The sequence below is a fragment of the Scylla paramamosain genome, chromosome 21 (assembly GCF_035594125.1).
Source record: "Scylla paramamosain isolate STU-SP2022 chromosome 21, ASM3559412v1, whole genome shotgun sequence".
In the NCBI taxonomy this organism is placed as follows: Eukaryota; Metazoa; Arthropoda; class Malacostraca; order Decapoda; family Portunidae; genus Scylla; species Scylla paramamosain.
This window is the reverse complement of record NC_087171.1, coordinates 14,653,267-14,678,266: the sequence shown is the minus strand read 5'-3', so window position 1 is coordinate 14,678,266 and position 25,000 is coordinate 14,653,267. Positions and strand designations below refer to the sequence as shown.

Genomic DNA, 25,000 nt, shown 5'->3' with positions numbered 1-25,000 from the left:
CACCACCACCACCACCACCTGCAGTTTCCATCACCAAATAAACCACACTCTGCTGTACTCTGTCTACTCTCCTCTCACTACCCTCTGTTTGGCCGGACGCAGCGCCACTTGGCAGGCTCCACATGCTTCCACGGATACGGGAGGAGGATTTGCCTTTCAGCCGAGTTTAATTTGGGTTTGAGTTCGTTCGATCCTGATTACCTCGCGAACGTGATCCTTCGAACTAGTTTAACCTATTCTCCCTTCCCCGTGTTCTCTCTATTTTTCCTCGTCTTTGTTATCTTCGTCATCCTTTATCCTCCCTTCCCGTTTTCTCTGTCTTCAACATTCTCTCATCTTTGTTATATTCATCATCCTTATCCTTCCTTAGCGTTTCCTCTCTGTCTTCTATGTTCCTTCGTCTTTTCCTCCCATGTGTCATCGCCTCTCTGTTCCAATCTTCTTCATTGCCACTACCAGCTGTTATCGATTGGTTCGTTACTGATAAGGTGGGAGCTTCTTGTCGTCATTTTCTTCAGATCTCTTCTTGTTTTTCCTCCAGACTATTTTTCTGCCATCTTTTTCCTGTTTATCATTGTTGCTTCCTACGTCTTCACCGCTCTTTCGTGTGTATATAGTCGCATATATTTATTTATTTATTTTTTTATTTTGTCTTTTCTATTGCTGTATCCTTCATCTTTCTCTGTGTTTGTTTGTCTGTCTGTCTGTCTGCCTCCCTGGGAACAATTAACGTATATCTATAAATGCCTGTCTCTCTTCCTTGTTTCTTTCTCGGTAGTCATAAGTCTCTCTCTCTCTCTCTCTCTCTCTCTCTCTCTCTCTCTCTCTCTCTCTCTCTCTCTCTCTCTCTCTCTCTCTCTCTCTCTCTCTCTCTCTCAGACGCATGGGTTGTCTCCACCATGAAGTTTCCTCTAAGCATTTCCTGAGCCTCACGTCCCCTGCCCGATAGCCCAAAACTTAGCTCAAAAGGTCCCTCCCCACTTGATCTCTTAATCACTCACTCTGTCTCGCAGCCTCTCCACGCCTGGCAGACTCTTCTTCTCACTTCCTCTTTCCTCAGACCCTCGAGGGGAGAGAGAGAGAGAGAGAGAGAGAGAGAGAGAGAGAGAGAGAGAGAGAGAGAGAGAGAGAGAGAGAGAGAGAGAGAGAGAGAGAGAGAGAGAGAGAGAGAGAGAATATGTCATCGGTTTTGAAGGCTTTGCACAACTTATTGGCAAAGACAGATCGTTACCTTAACTCAGATCAATAAGACCTCCGAGTGACTCTTGCACTAAGCCGGCGCCGCCTCCTCCTCCTCCTCCTCCTCCTCCTCCTCCTCCTCCTCCTCCTCCTCCCCCTCTCAGCAGCACACCTGGCTCACGGGGAGGTAGGTGATGGTGGTGGTGGGGGAGAGAGGGTCACAGGCGGCTCCCTCGCTGCCATCCCCGCTAAGTGACAGGATGACGGGAGGGAGAGTTGTTGTGTCAGACAGGCGTGTGTGTGCGCGTATCAGAGAGAGAGAGAGAGAGAGAGAGAGAGAGAGAGAGAGAGAGAGAGAGAGAGAGAGAGAGAGAGAGAGAGAGAGAGAGAGAGAGAGAGCGTGTGTGTGTTTCCGAGATTTGAATGATAGTTTGACAAGGACGCAGCAACAACAATTGAAAAAAGACGAAACATCCATGCAAACCTGACTGTAATAATTTCTGTGACCTTTAAAAGCAGTTTCCATGAGAGACTGAAAAATACCAATCTTATTTAAACTTTTCGCCAATGGAATAACTAAATGCGGCTACGTGTGAGACAAATAGATAAGGACGTTAAGTATACCAAAGATGATAATGTCCCTTAATGTCCTTATGACCAGTGGAAGTGATTAAGTGAAAACCAAATATGATAAGCCCGTAAAAAAAACGTTCTTCTCTCTCTCTCTCTCTCTCTCTCTCTCTCTCTCTCTCTCTCTCACCACGGCTATTTGCAAAGGCCACAGGGACGATTTGCCGGGTTCTTAAGACTGTTTTTCATGTTGATAATGTAGAAGTATTGTAAATCCGTCACTAGAACCATAAAAACATGCTTAAAGACTAGTGTACTTTCAACCAGAGCCTTCTGAATGTAGTAGTAGCGATGCGGCGCAGAAGTGTTTCAGAATAAGGTCCTTTTACTTTATTTATACGTAGCAGAAGATCAGTATACAAGTCCACTATCCGAGCACCCCCTTTAGGTAACATCCCGCCTGCGTCAAGTAACAAAGATCTTAATGCAACTGAAATATATGTGTTTCTATTTTTCTGCCTGCAACTATTTCCACCATGGCGGACATTTGTTTCTCCACCTGTAGCTTTCAACCATGGCGCGAGTGCAATCTGAAGCAAGCCTTTTGATCCCCGTGACCCTGGCGCATGAGGAGTGTGGTCGGCGGAAACGCAGTGGGGGAGGCAACGCGGCACCAGTGTTGTAGTGGACGAGCAGGTGGTTGCCTCTCTGCACCCACATGGGCCACGTTCGCTCGGTTATTCAGCGCTACACCTCAAGTCCATCCTCCCACTCGCTCTTCTTGCCTCCCCTGGCTACCTGTACACTCCCACTGCTGCACCGCCGACATGCAAGTCCTCCTGGCGTTGCAATAAATGCCTGACGTGTTGGGCGTGTGTGTCAGGTATACAAGCACACAAGCACTCAAGCGCACCTCAGATCTCAAACACATTAACGGACTTGCATCTCTCCCACCACGCCACACCCGGTGCCCACGACCAATGCCAGGAATACCACACACCGCTCGCTGCTTATTGTATTGGATAGTATTGTTTTTGTTTTTTTTATGATCTTCTTTTGCAGTGTGTTTATCGTACTGAAGAGAGTAAGGTGACTCAGTATCACGTTAATGTACTGTATATATTCACGTGTTATGTAAAGGTACAGGTAGGAACGGACACACACACACACACACACACACACACACACACACACACACACACACACACACACACACACACACACACACATTTTTACGTCCATCGTATTGTATCGCACTGAATGTGATTTTTATTGTATACGCTCGTGCATATCTTTCCATAGAATTTAGCACGTGTCAGAATGAAAATTGTGAGGTATATTTACGAGAGAGAGAGAGAGAGAGAGAGAGAGAGAGAGAGAGAGAGAGAGAGAGAGAGAGAGAGAGAGAGAGAGAGACGCTAGTAGATACACACACAAAAAAAAATGTATGGAAGCAGATATAAACAGAAACGAACACACAGACACACACACACTAATGAGGTGAGAACAAAAAAGCAACACACACGAGCGGAGAGCCAGCCAGCCTTTGCCCCTTGGCGAGCTTCGCGTTTTTATGAGTTCCGTAATTTTCTTGGCCAACTTTGAAAATTGATTTGGGCGTCGCTGGATTTACCGCGCGTCTTCGAGTGTCCCTGATGACGCCTCAGCCTTAGGGGAAGGGGGAGAGAGAGGGTGGAAGCGGAACGAGGAGAAAGGAAGGAGAGAAGGAATAATAAGGCAGGTGATAAGGGAGAAGGAATCAAAGAGAAACAGAAGGAAAGTAATAGAAAGGGTAAGAAAAGGAAGTTGGTGACAGAAAGAAGCTGCTTAATAGCTGGAGAAAGTGAAAGAAGAGGAAGGAAAAGAAGCAATTGATAGCACGAATGGATAGGCAAAGAAAACGAACATGGAAAAGAGATGAAAGGAATTAGGTGACAAGGAGACTGGATAAGGGAAGGGCAGAAGGGAGAGGGAAGGAAGGAACAGGAAAGAAACAGGCTAGAAAACAAGAAAGTACGGAAATAAATAAATATATATATATATATATATATATATATATATATATATATATATATATATATATATATATATATATATATATATATATATATATATATATATATATATATATATATATATATATATATATATATATATATATATATATATATATATATATATATATATATATATATATATATATATATATATATATATATATATATATATATATATATATATATATATATATATATATATATATATATATATATATATATAAGAGAAAGAAAAGGAAAAGTAGCATATATAGGAAGGAAAAAGAAAAGACTAGAGAAAGAAAGAGATATAGGAGAGTATGAGAGGCGAAAGGTGGGGGAAGGAAGAGAAGATAGGGAATTAAAGAAAATTTACAGAAATAGACTTGAGAGAAAATGAAAGAAAAAACAAACAAACAGGAAGGGAGACGAAAGAACACTAGAGAAAAGGAAGATAAATAAGAGTAGGAGAGCTGAATGGTGAGGAAGGGAAGAGAAGAGAGGGAAGAAAGGAAAATCTTGACAAATGTAAACACGAAATAAAATGAAAGAAAGCAGATATAGGAAGGGAAACGAAAGGATTCTACAGAAAAGAAAGAGGAGTAGGAGGGCCGAATGGTGAGGGAGAAGAGAGAGAGAGCGTCAAGGAAGGATTGGAAAAGACTCAAGTGGACTGGGTAAAACGAGAGACCTGGCTGAAAGGAGGGGAGGAAAAAGAGGGAGGGTCTAGCATGGAATTGGGAGCTCTGGGAAGGAATTGGCTGGATCTGGCAGAGAACATGTGAAGAGACTGTGAGGGAGGGCAATAATTACTGGGAGGGAGGGAGGCTAAGTAAGGATTTGAAAAGTGGGGGGTGCTGGAGGGGGAGAATAGGACAGAGGGTGTAAGGGAAGGGAGACATGAGAAATGGAAGGGAGGGAGGGAGGGAAGAATGGACTGAAAGGGAAGGATATGAAGTAGTAAATTAAGGCATAGCTGAGATTTAATACACACACACACACACACACACACACACACACACACACACACACACACACAGCTCATAATCACACAATCTTCTGCCAGAGTGATTTTACATTATTGCAAAGACATACATTTTAAGGACCATCGGTAAAAGTTCTAAGCCCTCATGTTTATCTTCACAATATCATTTTCACACAGAAGTTACAGTCTATAGAGTTCCTATCACTGACAACACAGATAAAATTTTTCACATCTTCCAAACTCTCTCTCTCTCTCTCTCTCTCTCTCTCTCTCTCTCTCTCTCTCTCTCTCTCTCTCAGTTTTCTCATCACTAAGCGTGGACTAAAATTCCCTTCCCAGCTTCCACTCTGCCTCAAAACCTCCTACGGCTCTCCACTTCATCTCAACCTCCCTTATGCCTTCCTGTCCTCTTCACATTATGTTTTTTTTAACTGGTTTCGTTAGAAGAGTTGGATCAATATTGTGATTTGTACCTTTGATGTGCACTAGGAGTTCCACAAAGAGCCGCCTTCCATCCATAACGTCATCGCCTCCCTGTGCCGGAGCGATGGGGCGACGAGAGCAGCGGGGGCGGGCTGGCTCTGTAAGTCTGCTGTGACCGAGAGCGACAAGTGATGCTGAGGTGGTTTGGCCTGCTACTGTCCACGCTGGTTTTGTTACCTCGCCAGGGAAGGTACTACTATAAGAGAGAGAGAGAGAGAGAGAGAGAGAGAGAGAGAGAGAGAGAGAGAGAGAGAGAGAGAGAGAGAGAGAGAATCTAAATACAAAGCCATATACAAGTGTAAAAAAATAGTGATAATAATTTCCTAGTCATTACAGCACGGAAATATCGGGATACAGTACTTTTTTTTCACACGTTACAGTAGTTTTGTTGTGATAGGCAGTACCGGGAAGATAGCTGATTGTGTGTTGCTAACAATGATTCTTTCACGTCTAATAAAATAAGCGTCGCTTCAACCTCACGATTCAGAAACCCAGTCAGGAAATCGACAACTACTGGAAACCAACGCTTCCTGTCTTCGACGAACGCCAGAATTTTGAAAGGGAATGCTTTCAAGTAGAACTCAAGTAAGGGAATGATTGGGTGCGTAATGAGACACTCTGAGAGCTTCCCAGAACCGTGGATTCCTGGGAAAATAACTTTATAGGTATCTAAGAGCGGGATGCCGCACGAACACTGAGATTTGTCAGTTCTGGTTGAAAAGTGTCTGAGTTTTCTTGTTAATGCGCTAGTGACGTTCAGGGCCTCTTTGCTCCGTAGTTGTCAGAACCAGAACGAGTTTGGAAACGAGTTCCCTTAATATTTGTTTTGCCAAACTTTATAATCGACAATGAATTTTACGATATAAAAATCATTATGAATCGATTAATTGCGTTAAAGGCAGTCACACGATATTAAAAAGCAGAAATCTGGTTCATATTTTGCTGGAGATGGTTCAAGTCAAATGCAAACACGGAATCTCTGTAAAAACGCCGTCGCTACTGAAATGCTAACAGCGGCCACGCGAGGCTCATTGTGAGGCCGCGGCACATCGATCCACAATTAAAGAAGTCAAACTCTAGAGAGGCTGGTAACCTTTCTATACACACACACACACACACACACACACACACACACACGGAGTGACGTGACCCCCTACCAGCACCACGACCACTAACTACTTGGAACATGATGATCTAATTGTAGTTAATACTTTCTTTATGCATGATGGCAAGTGTAGTAGTAGTGATCCATGCTTGTAGGAACAAAGTTAAGCTAAGTGCCTCACAGGACGTGTGTAAGGACATTCACATGTAATGGAACTTTTATGCTCACATTATCATGAATTTAAATCACACACACACACACACACACACACACACACACACACCATTCTTTTACTATTGAAATATAATAAAGACCTCGCTTGGGATCTCTACCATCAGAATACTGCATCATTCAGACCTTAAAGCTGCATACTTTCATAATGAATGTCGATCGTGATGGCGGTGGCGGCAGCGGCGGCGGCGGCGGCGGCACGGACGACAGCACCAGCAAAGTCAGCGCGACGAGGACTCCTGACGAGGTAACGAGTGATGAGAGCTTGTTGACGGGCATTCACACGCTCGTTAAAAAGTGATTCGTAGGGATCCAGGGACTTCTAGATGGCCAGTAAAACTTCATCCCTCCGAATGGCCTTTCCATCATCCTCGGCCAGCAGACCAAAACCTTTATTTTTACCGCCAAACAATGCTCCGTCCGCCAGCCGCCCTCACTTACTGGGTTTTCCCGTGTATGTATTTTCTCTCTTTTTTTTTTTTTGCATTTATTTTTTGTATGGCTTCATTTTTTTTCCTTTTTGTACATACGACGCTGCAAAATACGGATTCAAAACGGAGCTGAAAACCAAAAGAGATTTCGTGTTTTATATATTAAATATGACAATATATTAATCTTATATTTTTCCTCTCGATCAGTCACTTAACTCTGTAACTTAATTATATAATTCACTTTGGATTATCTTTGTGATCTCAGTAATCACTGGCTCTTACTCGTTCAGCTACGTGGTCTTGACACAGCTTCAGCGGCCAGAACTGAACTGAAATTTTCACTCCTCAAAAAGATAGTGTAACTAGTGACGTTGACAAGCAGAACACCACTAAATAACCAAGACTCTGGTAGTGAACAGTTTGTGAGACAGTTAGTGATAGATCAGCCCGTTGATGGAGAAGGGTTATCATTGATACACAACTGCCACACAGTGAATTCCATACTGCAACCTTCAGTGTCTCATGCAGTTAGCTTCCTCGACTAAATCTGCCTCGTTGAAAATGATTCCTTGCACATTCAGACCCTTTCCGAAGCTCGGATCTCTCTCGCGAATTAGCCTATACATGTGCTTTCTTTCAACTCTTATATCAGTAGACTCTGAAATAACTGCGCATATCTTGAGTTGCTCGGTAAAGCTGTGGCATTAGCAAACCACAACGAGGCCATCAGTACGTATTTTGATGCAAGGGTTCGTGCTGCAGCTATAAATATATATTTCACTCTTTAGATGCGTTAAATTTATATTGTCAATAAATACAACTACACTGTGATAAAAAAGGTCACACTCAGCATTAGTTGCTGCTAAAACAAGTGATAACTGGCACCACTTGAAATGTGTCTTGCCTGACAATCTTAAAAATGTCATATCCACACCCACACACATACTGCCACCCCCAGCACCACCACCCACACACACACAGATACCGCCGGCACCCGCCCCACCCGACCCCAACACACACACACACACACACATTACCGTTTGGTGACAGCTTTCACCTCTGCGTACTTGGCGTCCGCAGCCCGCCTCATCATACACACTCAGTCTCAAACGGAGCTCAGCAATCATCGTCACTAGTGGCGTGGCGATGTGAGACCATCAAGTCCTAGAGACATATCGCCAATAGGATTGCAAGCAGATAGTTTCCAAAATATATTTTTTAAATCTATAAATGCCTTTTTGGAAAACATCTGAAGACATGGGTAAACAACATTCAATAAACAACAGTAGCAGTGCACATCACTTACTTTGCCTGCAGAAACATTGCGTGCTGTTCACTCTGCTCCAGCACAGCAGCGAGCCTGGTGTCTTGGAACCTGTAGAGATAGCGAAATGTATCAGTGAGGGAATCAAATACCCTCACTTCATGCAACAGAATGCATTTCAAACATCCTCTCCACCTTCCCTTTCACACTGATAACCTGCAGATAAATATTTCCCTTAATTCATTACTGACTGTTTTCTCTCTTTCAGGTTAAAAGCCGTTTTTATCTTCACACTCTTGTTTTTACCAAGATTGTATTATTGTCGTCACTCAGCTGTTTAAAAGCTCAGCTCTCCTCTCAGGCTCTACCTATTCACTCCTTCCTCGTTCTGTCTGACATCATAATTTTTAGGATTTCACATTTTTTTCTGGTATAAATTTCAAAAGCTTTACGAAGGCGCAGAGTGAGAGCTACAAAGTGGAAGTTACAAACGTCGCTCCAAAATAGATTCATAAATAGGTGCATCAAAATATCGTCCAGTTTCACTCAGGATTTACTGTGTGGTGAAATTTTCCTTACATACAAATTTTACATGATACCACACCACCATGTAACAAAAGTTATCTTACCGTTTTAACATCTTATCCCGACGTTTAAATCAAATATTCTCTTAACCTTTGTTAGTTTTCTCATCACGTGATTGACATTGGTTGAGATTTTACTCATCATGCTTACACAGTCACGGTGCTTAACATTTCGCTGAGTTTAAGATCAGTATTGTGTTTCTTTTCTATACTGGGACCGGGTATTTCATCACTGCTTTACTTGGAAATGTAATTTATAACTTCAAACCTGTTATTTTTACAAATTCTTCTGTACTTATTATCATTGTCCAGTCTTAGTGGTCTTTTTTTTTTGAGAAAATCTAAATAAAATTACCGTGTACAAGAGGAATAATGTGGGCGTACTCTATCAGCAATCATCCTCCTTTTATCTTGATTGATAAGGATTTTGTAACATATAATAACTAAATTCACAACGGAAGTAACAAACTGAAACACTGAGGGTGCATTGCAGATTGGCTGATACAAAAAAATTATCACATAATAAAATACTTACAGCGACTGTTTTCTCTTCATTTCTGTGGTCTACTCTGGTATGAACACAGCAAATTTCGTTACTTTTAATGAACTGGTTTTCTTGTATTACGGAATTGCACTCGTTTGTCTGGAGACGAGACAAACCTCAGTGAATTTTGTGGAGAATGCCAGTGTTGTGGAGGTGACGATGCTGGCAACGCATGCTGGCAACTTCCGACTCTCATCTGACCAGATTCAAGAGACAGAGGTTCACGACACGACTGAATGAACCGTGTGACCTGTTCATTGCTTCACTGGTTCACGTTGCAGCCCTTCGATTCCCTTGTCCTATTGCTTCACTGGTTCACGTTGCCATCCTTCGGTTCCCTTGTCCTATCAGTGCCGTAAATTTTTAAGTTTAACCCTTTCACTACTAGACAAAATGTTCGTTTTCATTACCTATGACTTAAGGGACACAATTTTCATACTAAGCTTTCGTAAACATTTTTATACCGTAAAAAGATCAAATCAACCTGCTGCTTCACTTTATCTCCTGTCTCTCCATACAAAATAAATATTGCAGTGATAGGAAGGTTAACGAAGGAAAGTTCAAGCAGTAGAACAGTCCAAACATCTTCGTGCCTGCAACTTTACTTTTGCTAAATAAAATTAAGTGATAGTGTAATACAGTCATTATCAGGCCAGTATTCTGAATCGTTCTTCTCTCTCATCTCTCTTCTACTACTACTACTACTACTACTACTACTACTACTGCTGCTGCTGCTGCTGATGCTGCTGCTGTCCCTTCAAAGGTAAACTCTTCAAAGTTCTCATTCCCCCAATACATTCACCAACTTCCATAAAAGCATGAATTCTGCGGCAGCTCGCCCTGGTCTTGCTTTGCGTCCCCTCATGAAGCACACCTCTCCACTGCAAGGCGTTTAATTTACAGTACACAGTGTTATTAAATATAGTTACGTCAAAAGTTGCTCGTCTCATTAACTCCCCTCGCTATAATTGAATGTCTCAAATCGGATGCACTTCCCCTCACTCCTGATTACTGTATGCTCCTTTAATTCTCAGTGATGCTCCCCTTCTGAGCTTCGTAACTCAACCACATACTGCACGCTTCTACTGTGTATTCGATTTCAAAGAGTCGGACGTTCGAACATGTTTTCACCGATTCATCCATTTTCACTGATCTTCCCCTTCTGAGCTTCTCGCTTATTGACTCAGACACATACACGCTTCTGCTGTTTATCCAGTTTCCAAGTCAAAAGTTAGAGCATGTTTTCACCGATTCATCGCCATTATTGGTAAACTCTTGAAACTATCCGTCCCTTTTTCTGTTGTCTCCTCTTCCTCCTTCGACAAAATTCTTCGTGGAGGGAAACGCGAAGTGGATTCAGGACTAGATTGTCTTCACAGTTGAAATTCTTTATGGAGTGGCTCGTGGCTGATGTGTTTTAGCGGTTAATATATTTCCAGAAGAATATCGTAACACAAAGGTCGATGATTTTTAAGTTGGATACTTCATTAACTGCAGCTCGTAGGGATCCTATAAAAAAAAAAAAAATACATGATATAACAGTCGAGTGAGCAATACAGGTACTGAATAACAACCGAACAGCCTGAGAATATAAGTAATAATTCTAGAGAAGAGTTCATGAAAAGAATAATGTGAAAAACTAATCTTCGACAATGTAAATCTGATAGTAATCTCTAATACCAGATGACAGAATGCAGTCACACACACACACACACACACACACACACACACACACACACACACACGAAAACCAAACCTACACCGAATTCAAACCAATTTTTTTTCCACATAACTTGCACATTTCTGACAATCCATTTCACCTCCCCCATTCCTTTTTCCCTCCTTTCCTTCCCCTCTCCTCCTCCCTTCCTCCCTTCTCCTACACACGTCACGGAGGGGAAAACCGGTCGGTATATCACCCCCCCAGCGTCCCAAGGGGTGAAGGGGAAAAGGGAGGATGGGGCGAGGGAGTGGAGTGGACGAGAGGAGGCAGTAGGGAGAGGGAGAGGGGAGAAGATAGGGAAAGGGAAGATCTGTCACTAACTTGGCACAGGAATACAAACAGGTAAATTGGGAATGAATAGGTAATACAAAAGATTCACACACACACACACACACACACACACTCTCTCTCTCTCTCTCTCTCTCTCTCTCTCTCTCTCTTTCACTAAGAAGCAAACGGAGAGAGAGAGAGAGAGAGAGAGAGAGAGAGAGAGAGAGAGAGAGAGAGAGAGAGAGAGAGAGAGAGAGAGAGAGAGAGAGAGAGAGAGAGAGAGAGACTGTATTTTGCCTGAAGCATTTTAACACACACACACACACACACACACACACACACACACACACACACACACACACGCGTGAAGTAACAGGCATTAAAATATACAGGCGTGGTGTTTTTCCCCCTTGCGTCAGACGGTCACAAAGTTGGGAGCGCGCGTGGAAAAGTTAGTCGAAGCTTGATTAGCCGGCGGGTGTGGGCTGACTGGCTGGCTGGCTCGCTGGCTGGCTCGCTGTCTGGTGCCGCCCCGGGACCCACGTTGTCCCAGGGAAGCGGCGCAGAAGGACACGGGAATTGGTGTGTGTGTGTGTGTGTGTGTGTGAGTGTGTGTGTGTGTGTGGAAGGTAGAGGAGTTTTGGAGTGCTTAGTGTATAGTTGGTGCGGTGTTGGATGGATGTTGGTTGGGTGTTGGCAATGGTGGTGATGGTGGTGGTGGTGAGGTATGAGTGTGGATTAAAGTTGGTCTTCGTAGTGGTGGTGTTTGTGTTAGTAGTAGTAGTAGTAGTAGTAGTAGTAGTAGTAGTAGTAGTAGTAGTAGTAGTACAGTAACACAAACATCAGCAGCAGCAGCACCAGTAACACCAGCAGTTCCTCTTTCTTTTCTCTCTCTAACTAGCATCACCTTTCACAAACACACATAAAGGGGGAAATATTAACCTTCTCCTGGATACATATGTGACCATTTTTGGGGGCAAATGTTGACTCACTAAAGGGAGAGAAAAGAAAAAAGATTTGTAATGGAATTTGTTACTGTTTCTTCCTCCTCTGTTTGTATGTCTCCCTCTCACACACCCTCCCTCCTTCTCCTCTCCCTTCTCTCCTCGATTCGGTCCCTCCCTTCACTTAATAAAAGATTGATTATGAAATTACGTTCGCGATTTATAGGCCTAACCGTCCCTCCCTGGGCTTTTCTTCAGCCCCTTCCTGCTTGGCTCTTCATCCTTTCCTCCTTCTCCTCCTCCATCTCCTTCTACTTTTACCTCTCTCTCTCCTGTGTCTCTTTCCTCCTGTGTGTGTGTGTGTGTGTGTGTGTGTGTGTGTGTGTGTGTGTGTGTGTTCAGGTGTCTATTTCAATGCCATTAGTATCGAATGGTAATGTGTCAGGTGAGGTCAGTTTGGCAACTCAAAAGTCTCCATTAATAAGCGTGCATTACGAAGGAAATGAACCACACAAACACACGTGTGGAGGAGGGCAGGGGGAGGGAGGGAGGGAGGGAGGGAGGGAGACGGAGGAGGGAGACGGAGGGAGACGGAGAGAGAGAGAGAGAGAGAGAGAGAGAGAGAGAGAGAGAGAGAGAGAGAGAGAGAGAGAGAGAGAGAGAGAGAGAGAGAGAGAGAGAATAACACCAAGAGCAACAACGAAAACAACAATACCTTCAACACTACCACCAAAAAAAAAAAAGACAGAAAAACATTGAGGAAAAATATTAAGTAAAAAAAAAAAAAAAAAGATTTGCAGAGAACCAGACATCCATCAATTTCATTATAAATTAAAGCACCAACCACACACACACACACACACACACACACTGAGGCCTACTACCACTACATACACCAGCTCCCCTCCTTCACCTTTCCTAAAAGTTGAGAGCGAGGGGAGGATATTGTTCATTTGGTATTTACTTAAGAAACTCTGGTACAGTCTTCGAATTGGGGGAAGGGAAGGAGGCCGAGGCGGAGCAGAGGGAGCACACAGGTGATTAATTATTTCCCAGTGGCAGGTGGAGGGTTCAAGGTGACTTATTTCCCGAGGGACGACTTGTTATGTGATTTATTTGCCTGGACAGCGGGAGGAAGAACTTGGGAGGCGCACGAAGGATTAGACGGCAAATGAAGTACTCGTGGAGGGTGGCAGTGGCGATGAGGGGTGGTGGTGGTGGTGGTGGTGGTAGTGTGGCGGGGTGGGGTAAATGTGAAATGACTGTTGCGTGTGCAGTGAAAATCAGGAAGAAGCTGCATAACCATTTATCCATTTATTTAGAGCATTTCAACAAGCAGTGTTACAGTATTAAAAAAAAAAAAACTACAAGCTTTTATAGTAGCACGTACCATAATGAATAAACACGCAACGAATACAGTAATCTCTCATTTATCCGTGACATTGAAGCCGAAGTCCAGACGAACAATGCAGAATGCCAATAATATAACATTAAATTAAGAAGATCAACTGTATGTGGCCAACAACCCACTATTAATACCGAAGCTAACATAACGTACACTGCCACAAAAGATAAACAAAACACAACACCCATGTACGTTGATGGCGTGTAAATTCAAGACAAGTAAACTTTCAAATAGTAATAGAATACTCACACGTGGACAAGCAACCAGCTATATCCCAACAAGCAGGCACTCGGTGGACAGCAGGTACGACTGCCACAAAAGTATAAACACACGAAAACAGACACCTGGCAACCGTCTCTGCCGCTACCTCCACCGCCTTCTGCAGCACCACAGCTCCACGTCACACCTTACAAAATCCACAACTTATTTTCCCCCATATAGAACAAATCACTCAAAATAATAATAGAATACTTACTTTATAATTAATACATATTGATTCTATCACATGAAAATATTATTGTGAGGGAAAACAGAACCTAGAAATAAAAACATAATTATCACTTCGGTCTTTATCGTCGTCACAGACAATGCAATGATGGATGTGAATGGCTTAATTAGTTAGTCTCTCTGTCTCTCTCTCTCTCTCTCTCTCTCTCTCTCTCTCTCTCTCTCTCTCTCTCTCTCTCTCTCTCTCTCTCTCTCTCTCATAATTTGGCATCCCAGAATGGTTTTGTGAGCACGGAGGAAGCGGCTCTCAAAACTAATGGACTCGTATTTATTTTTCATTAATAAAGTTTGAGTTCATGTCGTGGTCCACGCAGCTTTTCTTGCTTACTTTCGTCTCCGATCTTCTTCAAAGTCTTGCCGATCCAGCGCACACTTTCTTAGCGACCTTTAATTCTCCGCCGCGTGACCTTTTCTTCTCAGCCTCCATTACTGTTTTTCTTACACAATTTTTCTTGCACTTCTTTTTCTCCAGTCTCTCTCATCTTAAGGTCTTGAATTTTTTGGTATTTTCCGGGAGGTTATATCAAGGAGACTTTACTTAATCAGGGAGATAAAGCTTAAGTGACGGTGTTAAATAAATTACCGAGTTAATACCTTTTTTCTTCCATTTTCAAACGTAGCACGAAAGGAGGAGGAAAAAACTTACACATTACCTCATCATCATCAACGAATTTTACCTTAAGGAGACTTATTAGACATTAAAAACTAATAAACTCTGCGCGCTACAGATTTCACCTAGAAGTCACTTAACTGCTACTACGTGCTGCCTGACCTACGTAACACCATTCCGTAGTTTTAAATGGAATACTGGTTGGTCAGATATCAAGAGATAATCAAGAATCTGGTTAAAACGCCACTTCCTAATATTACTTAGAAGACGAATTAAAAAAAAAAAAGATAAATTGAAGTCAATTCATAATCGATACAACACGGCAGTAAAAGAATAGATAAATAAAAAAAATTGCTTTATATGACCCACACTCTTACTACCAATCAGATCTTTTGTGTATGATCCATTTTTTACGTTCCTGCCTCTTCAATACATTTTCCCGATGACTATTCTTCTTACCTATGAGTTTCCTATACTAAGTCTAAGAGAGAGAGAGGCGATGCGTTTGCAAGCAGTGTAGCTTATTTTACTATACAGCTTTAGACTCAGTGTGGTGTGACATTACTTTAGCTCACACAAGGAACACGCACTTCAGAACAGGAGCAAAGCTGTGAGAAACTAACAGGCCTACACGTGGCAGTTCCTGTATAAAATATATCTACATCCACTATACACCTGATATACGAGACCCAATTAATACTCATATATACGTGTACCTTCAATGTTCATATTCATCAACTTACGCATTATAATTATCATGCAGGACAAAGTAAGTAATCATAATTTACAAATTTGTGAGTAATATTAAGAACACTGATTACGAGTATGAATTAACAATTACTTAATGAATGCGTACCTTTCAGCAGCACGTGTTTATTGGCTCGGCTCGTGTGCTGTTATAATGGACATCAGATTAACAAGCGATCCATTTATGTAATTCTGAACACCATCAATGAACGTGTCTACTCAGAGCACCATGTTTATGCGACTCATTTGGGGGAACATCATAATTTCCCTGCACTCCATCATGTGTGTGTGTGAGTGTGTGTGTCTAGATGGGTGGGTTTGTGTACAGAATCTCCTCATTCGGATGTACTGACATTATGTTCTGAACTGTCCATTGTTACCATGCTTTTATATCCCTAGACTAGAAGACTGTTGGTTACTAATTGTTCTCGGTAACTCATTTAAAGGATTACACGTGTTTCCGCCTCCGCGCGTGTGTGTGTGTGTGTGTGTGTGTGTGTGTGTGTGTGTGTGTGTGTGTGTGTGTGTGTGTGTGTGTGTGTGTGTGTGTGTGTGTGTGTGTGTGTGTGTGTGTGTGTATGTGTGTGTGTGTGAAGAGGTCAAAGAGATGGGGATGGTAGGTTGGTTTTGATTTGTTTTCGACCTCTACACAACGATCTCCTTTAATTGTTAAGTTGCGCGTCTCAAATAAGCATCTCCCAGATGAAATCAAACTATATACTGAGATAAAAAAAATTCCACAATTCAGGAATACTATTGCAATTCCTGCTAATGGTGGAAAGACAAGAAAAGACGGTGATTAATGAGAAAGACAGAGAGAGAGAGAGAGAGAGAGAGAGAGAGAGAGAGAGAGAGAGAGAGAGAGAGAGAGAGAGAGAGAGAGAGAGAGAGAGAGAGAGAGACGTTATCAATATCTAATCTATATTCCTCAATTTTTGCACTTTTAAGCACGTCATTCTCTCTCTCTCTCTCTCTCTCCTCTCTCTCTCTCTCTCTCTCTCTCTCTCTCTCTCTCTCTCTCTCGCACACATTATGCAGCTCTTGATATGCATTTACACTGAAACAGATGCACGTTAAGTGGTTTATTTCCTCTCTTGTGTTTTAATAAGTTCCCACAATCCTAGAGGCACAGTTATGCAATGCTGAGAAGCGGCATTATCATCCCATCCCTGCCTTCCTTCCTTTCTTTCACACACGCACACATACATACATTTCTCTTTCTCTTGCTGTATCCTGGACCCTCTTCGTCTCTCCCTCTACCACCATCGTCTTTCTCTCGTCTCCTCTCTCCATCCTTCCTTCCTTCCTTTCTCCCTTCCCCTTCCCTTGTTTTCCATTATCGCCACCACTACATCCAGCCATCACCTTTCCTCTCTCCCACACGCTCCCCTCCCCTTCCATCATTCCCCTAACAGTCTCACTCGTAATACACATCCATAATATAGGAATCCAATAGGCCAGTCAGTGTGTTCCCTGCTCGGACGGGTGTACCAAATAGGGAGAGTGAGCCAGCCTGGAGTGTCCGCTACCACCACCATCACTACCATTACCACCAGCTACACCACCACCAGCCAGCCATCATTTCCAGCACTACTTCCGCATTATTACTGACCACTGGGATCACTGGCGGCCTCAATTTTGCAGCCAGCAGGAACGGAGGCGCACACACACAAACACATACACACACACACACACACACAGGCACTGACATTCTCACACATACATACATACATACATACATATATACATACATACAACGTACCTAATTTCGAGTTATTTATGAACAGAGCCTCAAAGATCATAAAATAATTACGTATCTATGTTCTTTAAAATACGAACTGTCAAAAAAGATGTTTAATAGAACTATACACAACAATTCTACTGCAATAATTAAAGCAGACATAAGATGAAGGGAACACACACACACACACACACACACACACACACACACACCTGTTAATTTTCAGTAATAGGACATTTTCAGGCATGAGCTCATAATCACATGAGACGTGTGTCAAATTAAGCGCGTATTAAGGGAAATTAAATAAAGCTGGCAATTCTCATACCGTGCTGTTTGCCCGGATTTGGGGCGCGCATTCACACAGCACGGTTTCAGCTGTTCCCCTAAAACGTTTGCCCAGGCGGAGGATAATTCGCCATACCCTCACCGCAGGATACCTCGCTCCGCTGCCGCTGGCGGGGATGTCTTATTACAAACTCCAAATTAAGCAGGAGTTTGCCGCAGCACCAGGACGAGCTTAATTACAACTCTGGCAAGAACGCAGGCCGCCAATTTGGGAGGAGCTCAAAGGTTTTCGTGGCCGCGAGTCTCGGTTATCTCCTGACCGCTCCCATTTGCATGTCTGTGATACCTCTTGAATCTTTCGCGCCTCGTCTCGCCTCACCTCACTGGACTAACTTGTGTGACTGCTGATTCACGTCACGGAGGGAAGTTCATTATGAAGCTAATTTATATACTGGGATTCTTTTGGAGGCAGGAAGATTTTTGAAGGAAATGAGAGTGAGGGAGCCAATTACAGTAAACGCAATGGTATGCATATTTAAGTCACGGGAAGGAGTATGTTAAGAAACTGGCTGACTGTATTCCTTTGGAGGAATGAGTGCATCTTTTAAAAGTAAGTAATAACAATAATAATTGAGAAATAACAATAAACTCTTGTGAAGTGAACTTAACAATTATGTTTACTTGGAGAGATGGGTAAACATTTTCAATGTATTCAATCAGAATGATATGTACAATAACAGTATCTATTATATTTCTATGAAGAAATTAATAACTCTTTATAAAATACGAGGAATTTATAACAGAAATAGCACTCGCAGTTTCAACACTCGACACTTCCTCCACAATAACACAGACTGATACACAATAACAGTATGCACAACACCAACAGTCGCAGTTACGTACAACACTCAAGAAATAACACTAACTGAAACTTTATTTTTACTTTTATGTGTGAAGGAGAATGACCGAGGAAAAAAAAAAAGTCTACTAAACTGCCTCTGCCTACAATAAATGGAAGCGGAAGTTCGTTCTGTCATGGATGGTACAGTCAAGGTAAAATGACTCTTGACGTCCCACAATGTCCATTAGTGTTTTCTTCAGTAACGAGTCGTCTGGCATCTAATAAAAACTTACACTTGATGGATTTTTGGCAGATCAGAAGAGCTAAAACTGCGCTCACGTACAGAGGTCCATATTTAAAAGCAAACCTGAAGAGAAACACGCATCATTGCACGATCAAATATAAGTACAAGCTGGTCGTCGCTCACTCGCTGGCCACCACACTCACTCGTCACTAGCTGAAGCAGTCTGCGGTCCGTGTCCTGGAACGTATAGACGCCTTACCTCGACTACTTTCAGCACGCTACTGTGGAAGTTTCTGATTTTTATTTTTTTCAAGTGTTTCCTTGCTATTGGTGAGATTAATAGGGATTCTGCAACATCAATGAGAAAAGCAGCAACGTGATCCAGACTAATCATCTCGGTGGCTTTTTGAAATAATCCTCATTGAGTGGCTGAGAGTCCCGATGAGGCTGCCGCAAGTTCATCATTACTGAAACACACGAGGCGCCATTAACGTCCTCATTACTATTAGTGCACAGCAGGGACTCCCGGTATACGAGCAGCAGCAGCAGCAGCCACTTGACATGCTGCACGGAGACTCACGGCCTTCGGTGGTGGGTGTAAAGGTTCTGTCAGGGATTTTAATTTTGTACTCTTCTGAAGTAGTCTAAGAGAAAACATAAGAAAGAGTGAAAAATTAGTCTCTCTCTCTCTCTCTCTCTCTCTCTCTCTCTCTCTCTCTCTCTCTCTCTCTCTCTCTCTCTCTCTCTCTCTCTCTCTCTTTTGCTACATAAACGGTTTAATTTCCACTACACGTGTATATCTCCACAGTAGTCACTGCTGAAAACTAAATTGTTCACCAGAGTGATTGTGAAAGCGCGTTCACTTATCCTGGCGTGCAGGGGAGGCCAGTGTTGACTCAGGCCAGACAGGGAGACTGGTTCTCTCTGGACTCAGGAAATGTAGTGAAAATTGTTAAAGATAAGGGTGCCAGGCATCACTTTGAGCTTTGACATGGGAGGAAGCACGGCAGCTTCATGAAAAATGTGTTAATTATGAAAGTTTGGCCGACCGTTCGTGTGTCCTTTGACTGAAAAATTCTCATACAAAATACAGTTGAAATACCTCATTCAATAATTAGGTGATGTATATACAAAGATCATTATCAAACACTTTTCATATCACGTCAGCATTCATCCAAGTCAATGGTCAATTGAGAACTAATGAGAATTATGTACGTCTCGATGGAGTTACTGTTGAAATGATCGACTGCCCGGTTCTTGAAAAAATACGATTTTTTTTTTTCTCGATAAGTTTAGGTAAATTAAATTATAATGAAAACATTCCTTACTTTTTTTTTAAAACGTTGTGTGTCCGACGCGTAGAGATTCCCGCCGGCGAGTCAGGGAGGCAGGGAGGTAGAGAGGGGCGCTGACGGCATGGTAGAACACCGGTGCCGCATTCAACATTGGAAACATTCTAATTAAAAAGTGGAAAAAAAGTAGTGTGTGTGTGTGTGTGTGTGTGTGTGTGTGTGTGTGTGTGTGTGTGTGTGTGTCCGCGCGTGCGTGCGTGCGTGCGTGCGTGCGTGCGTGCGTGCGTGCGTGCGCGACATCTTGCTGTCCAGTGGTGTAAAGGCACAGCGCCCCGTGAACAGTAGCATGCTGCTAGTTCTTGGTGTGTGTGTGTGTGTGTGTGTGTGTGTGTGTGTGTGTGTGTGTGTGTGTGTGTGTGTGTGTGTGTAATCTTGCATTAGTGTACGCTTTGATGTGTACTTACCTGCACTCAACACAACATAATCATAAAACCTTTGATTTATTACATATTTCTTTCATGAATCATGCACACACAACTTTTCAAGGTTCTTGATATTATTCGTACCTTGTTTGATTCACTTATTTATATGCCTCTCTACATATCATAACAGCCTGCCCTTTACTTCTCTATAGCTACTTTTATCTCTTCACTCACCTTTTCCTTCTCCCCCTCCTCTCCCAATCGTGCGTCCTTCATCTCGCCTCCCGCACTCATCTCTATGCCGAAGTCCGTAAAATTGTAATATCCCTGATTGGCTCCCGTGTGTAGCATTTCCGAAAGCCACTTGATCTGATTGAAGGAGAGCTGATGATACTGAAGGCCGTAGTGTAGAGGCGCCAGAGTGAGAGAGAGAGAGAGAGAGAGAGAGAGAGAGAGAGAGAGAGAGAGAGAGAGAGAGAGAGAGAGAGAGAGAGAGAGAGAGAGAGAGAGAGAGAGAGAGAGAGAGAGAGAGAGAGAACGTATACATGACACACACCACTATCCAGAGAAGAAGCATTTATTCATTAATTCACTCATCTGTATATTTTAAGAATCTACGAGAACCACCATGAAAAATTAAAATATGGGTTTCCTTTTACGTTCATTGAAAATACAGTACATGCGCACACTAAAGTACTCGCTCCACCGACAAGAATATAACAGTGACACGTGGAATAAATGATGAAGGGCATTTCCAACTTATCTATCCATCGTTTCCGATAATGCAATGGGTTAAATTCATTCCACACACTGGGTACTGGACGCCACCTGGAGTCCAGACGGGAAGGAAGAGAGTTCAAATATGAGGTGACCCTTAAGTTTAACTATCTTGGTGGGTGACGGAACTGAAGCAGAGGGACAAACAGACAGACACACAGACAGACAAACAGACAGACAGAAAGACAGAAAAAAGCCAAAGAAAAACAGTACCATTAGAAAACAAGGGTTAAGAACAACGTCCCACATAATGATGAAAGAAAATGATAAATAAATATTGATGGAGAAGTAGCATTTAATGTTTAGAAGATGGAGAACGTAATTATGAAGTCTGGAAGCTTTACTGAGGATAACTGCAGGTGAATGTGACAGACAGAAAAGTAGTAGCATATAGGATGTATGGCAGTGAAGATTTGTTGTGTTTTAAATGGTGTAGTGAAGGAATAATGTGTAATTAGTAAGGAAATGAAGGAAGTGTTGATATGTTGATCAGTGTTTTAAATGTTATGATGCTGGGTCGGGATGTTCTGGTTTTGCTATTTGTGTGTGAATGTTGTTTGGATATTCAGGAAGGGAAGTTCATGGAGTTAAAGGTGAACCGAGTGGGGAGTGAATATTAGTCAAAAGGCTGCGGGTGTGTAAAGTGTGAAAATATACATTTGTGTGTGTGTGTGTGTGTGTGTGTGTGTGTGTGTGTGTGTGTGTGTGTGTGTGTGTGTGTGTTCATAACGCAATTCACCAAGTTCTTTTGAGGGGTCACTTATAACATTTTCCCACATTAAATTGGATTCCTTTGCTCCATTTTTCCTTCCTTGTCACGCGGAAGTAACTAGCTGCGCAAAAAAAATAGAAAATATTTACTTATGAATTTTACGAGAATTCTTTTGAAACGTGGAATATTGGACTGCATCATGAATTACAATTTTACTTTCTCAAACTCCCTCGCTACTCAGCGCAGGAAGTCAAGGCAGCGAACCACAGTCACTGGCCAGCCACTACAAAGGTGAGGGTGTGGCTTCTGCCAGGGAGGTCTTTGTTACCCAAATGACTTCATTTGTATCACTTGTGTTGGCGGATCGTGAAAAGACAACATGAGCTGATGCAATTACTGTTAATGATGCGTGAGTGATGCATATATTGTGTTTCTGCTCATCATCTCTGAAAGAAGACTGTACGAACACAGAGCTATTTTATGCTCTACGCCACGGTTTATACGAATGTTCACAATTACAAAGGAACGGGTTTAGGCCTATCATGGCAAATTCCTCCATAAAGTCCTTCTTTTTTCACAGCTTTCCCTTTGCCTCCCCTTGCGCACGTTTTCCCCACCAGTGGCCCCCTCGTCCCTCTCTGACTCATCCTCGGCGCCAATATCCCGGAACTTTTACGTGAGCCTGAGTACAAATGCAAACTCCGGTCCCCTTGCGATCGTCTCCCCGGAGCCTCAACAGCCATCCTCGAGGACCCGAAAGAACTTCCTCTCTTCCAGGACATCGATCACCACCTTATTATTTACCATGCAACTTACTACCGCCCTGCTGGTCACGGGTATTGGTGGTTTTCGCGGCGGTGAGGGCGTGAGGGGTGTGTCTTAGCGAGGTTGGTGTTAGCGGCCTGGGTGGATGAGGTGCAGTGAGGGATGCATGAGGCGCAAATGGTGACGCTGGAGTCTGAGGGTGAGGCATTGAGGTGAAGTTATCGTTGCTGTGTGAGAGGGAAGCAGAATAAGAGGTGCCTAAAGGACCGGTGTGTGTGTGTGTGTGTGTGTCCGGCAGTCTTAGCTCACTGTCAAGACTTCACTCTATCCTGTTCCTGTTTTCACGCTATATTGAGGTCATGTTGGTCATGTTACCCTGGCGTCATTATCTTGACTTCCCTATATCGTGGATTCACACTATTCCGGAGTCGCGCTATTCAAACTTTCTTATCCTGGCTTCAGACTGTCCTAACTTCACGTTATTTTGACTTAATACTGTCCTGGCTTCACACTGTCCTGGCTTCACTCTATGCTGGCTTCACGTTATCCTGTTTTCATTCTATTTTAGCTTCACGCTGTCCTAGCTTCACGTTATCTCTGCTTAAATTCCTAACTTCGTGGTTTCCAGTTAAGTCAAGCTATCCTGGTTTCACGCTCTTCTGGCTTGAGAGCTCTGCCTTCATGTAATTCTGGCTTGCAATATCCTCGTGTAACACTGTCTTCACGCTTCAAAGCTTCACTAATCTGGCTTCGGATCTCAAAGCTTCACTGATGCGCCTTCATGATATCCTGGCTTCACGCTGAGGTGACTGCCCGAATCCTGCTAATGAGTCTGTCGCCGTCGCCTGCCAGAGAGGATTGATACGTGAAAATATAATGACGTGTTTACAGGCTGAAGGAAACGTCATTTTGCAAGGGTGTCTGTCATTACGGCCGCTGATCAGAGGGTGTTCGTGCGAGTGGAAGATGGTGACGCTTGGAATGTTGATTGATTCTGAAGCCATCGCGTCTGGCCTAGTGGAAGAGTTATTCCCGCCTGGACTGTCTTTCACCTTCTTGTTGTGTATGAGGGTGAGGTGAAGGAGGGTTGTCGTTGTTATTCTTCGCTTCTTCAATCTCTTTCATTCTTGTTGTTCTCAAGGTTTTTTTTCTTTCTTTATTCTCTTTTGCCTTTTACCTTTACTTTTCCTCTTTCTTCTTTTCTTGTTCTTGTTTTTTTTATTGTTCTCTTCTTTCTCTACTTCTTTCTCTTTGCCACGTTCAACTCCTTCCATACCGTGTGTGGATGTAGGGTTAAATAAAGAGAATTGCCGGACATTCCTTGTCAAAGAAAATATATCTATTACGTGAGAACAGTCACCGATATAATTAAATATCCATCTTTGAATGTAGCTTTATGCCAGACTCATGTGAGAGTTTAAATTATACTAACAATTCGATTCAATGTAGAGAAATTTATATTCATATATCTAATGTTCTTTATATAACTGCAAATATTGTGCTGACAAAGATTAGTTATTCTGAGAATTTTACGTATTTTAAGATGCAAATATTAAAAAGTTATTCGTTTCTCTCAAAAATTTGAGTGAAAGATGACACTAATCTTTCTTTATCAAGGTCAAAGTGTTCTTGAAGTCTTTTCTCGCCCAGCCACAACAGAACCTTCGCCTCCTGCCGCTGGTAAATGAACTCACCTCTGTTTACCGTCGTAGAATTAGGGTAATTAAGCTGTGGCCATGAGGGACACCCAATTTTCCTCCCGTAATTACGCTCTGCTTCTTGATTAAACGCCAGGATGGAAAATGGGATCCGAGATGTGTTCTGACGCAAGGGAGACTTAGGCCCTCCCTCTCCTAACGCAGGTGTGTGCCGCTCTTCACTCCGCACCGTCACCCCGCCTCGTCAGGTGCACCTGGCCGCGGCGGGACACGCACCCATGCAAATTGTGATGAGGAAAGAGCTAACCAGTAGTCTCTCGTTTCTATATGATGCTATTCCAACGCTGCTGCTGCTGTTTGCTCTGCTGCTGCCTGCGTTGTTGCTGCTCTTACTGCTGTACATGTTGCAGCTGCTGTTGATGTACTATGAGCACAACTGCTGCTGCTCCTGTTGTAACGCTAACGTAACCTATGTTTGTGTAGGAGCTGCTGCAAGGTATTTGGTAAGTCTGTTGAACCTTTCCGGAAAAGTCTGTACCTGCACGGATTACTTTCGCCATAATTAGCTGACCTATATTTGATCTCTTTAAGTAAACCCAATTACATTTTTTTAATATATTGTCAATATGGAAAATGTTTGAAAAT

The 25,000-nt window shown here is 42.8% G+C and overlaps 1 protein-coding gene across 1 annotated transcript in view; it reads right to left on the bottom strand.

The window, feature by feature from the left end:
* LOC135111287 (uncharacterized) overlaps window positions 1–25,000 on the bottom strand; it is a 262,066-nt gene that overhangs the window by 117,941 nt on the left and 119,125 nt on the right. The window contains exons 7-8 of the mRNA XM_064024524.1: window positions 20,678–20,812; window positions 8,327–8,395 (exon numbers count right to left, since the gene is read on the bottom strand). Coding sequence (XP_063880594.1) covers window positions 8,327–8,395; window positions 20,678–20,812 — 204 coding nt within the window. The remainder of the gene's footprint in view (window positions 1–8,326; window positions 8,396–20,677; window positions 20,813–25,000) is intronic.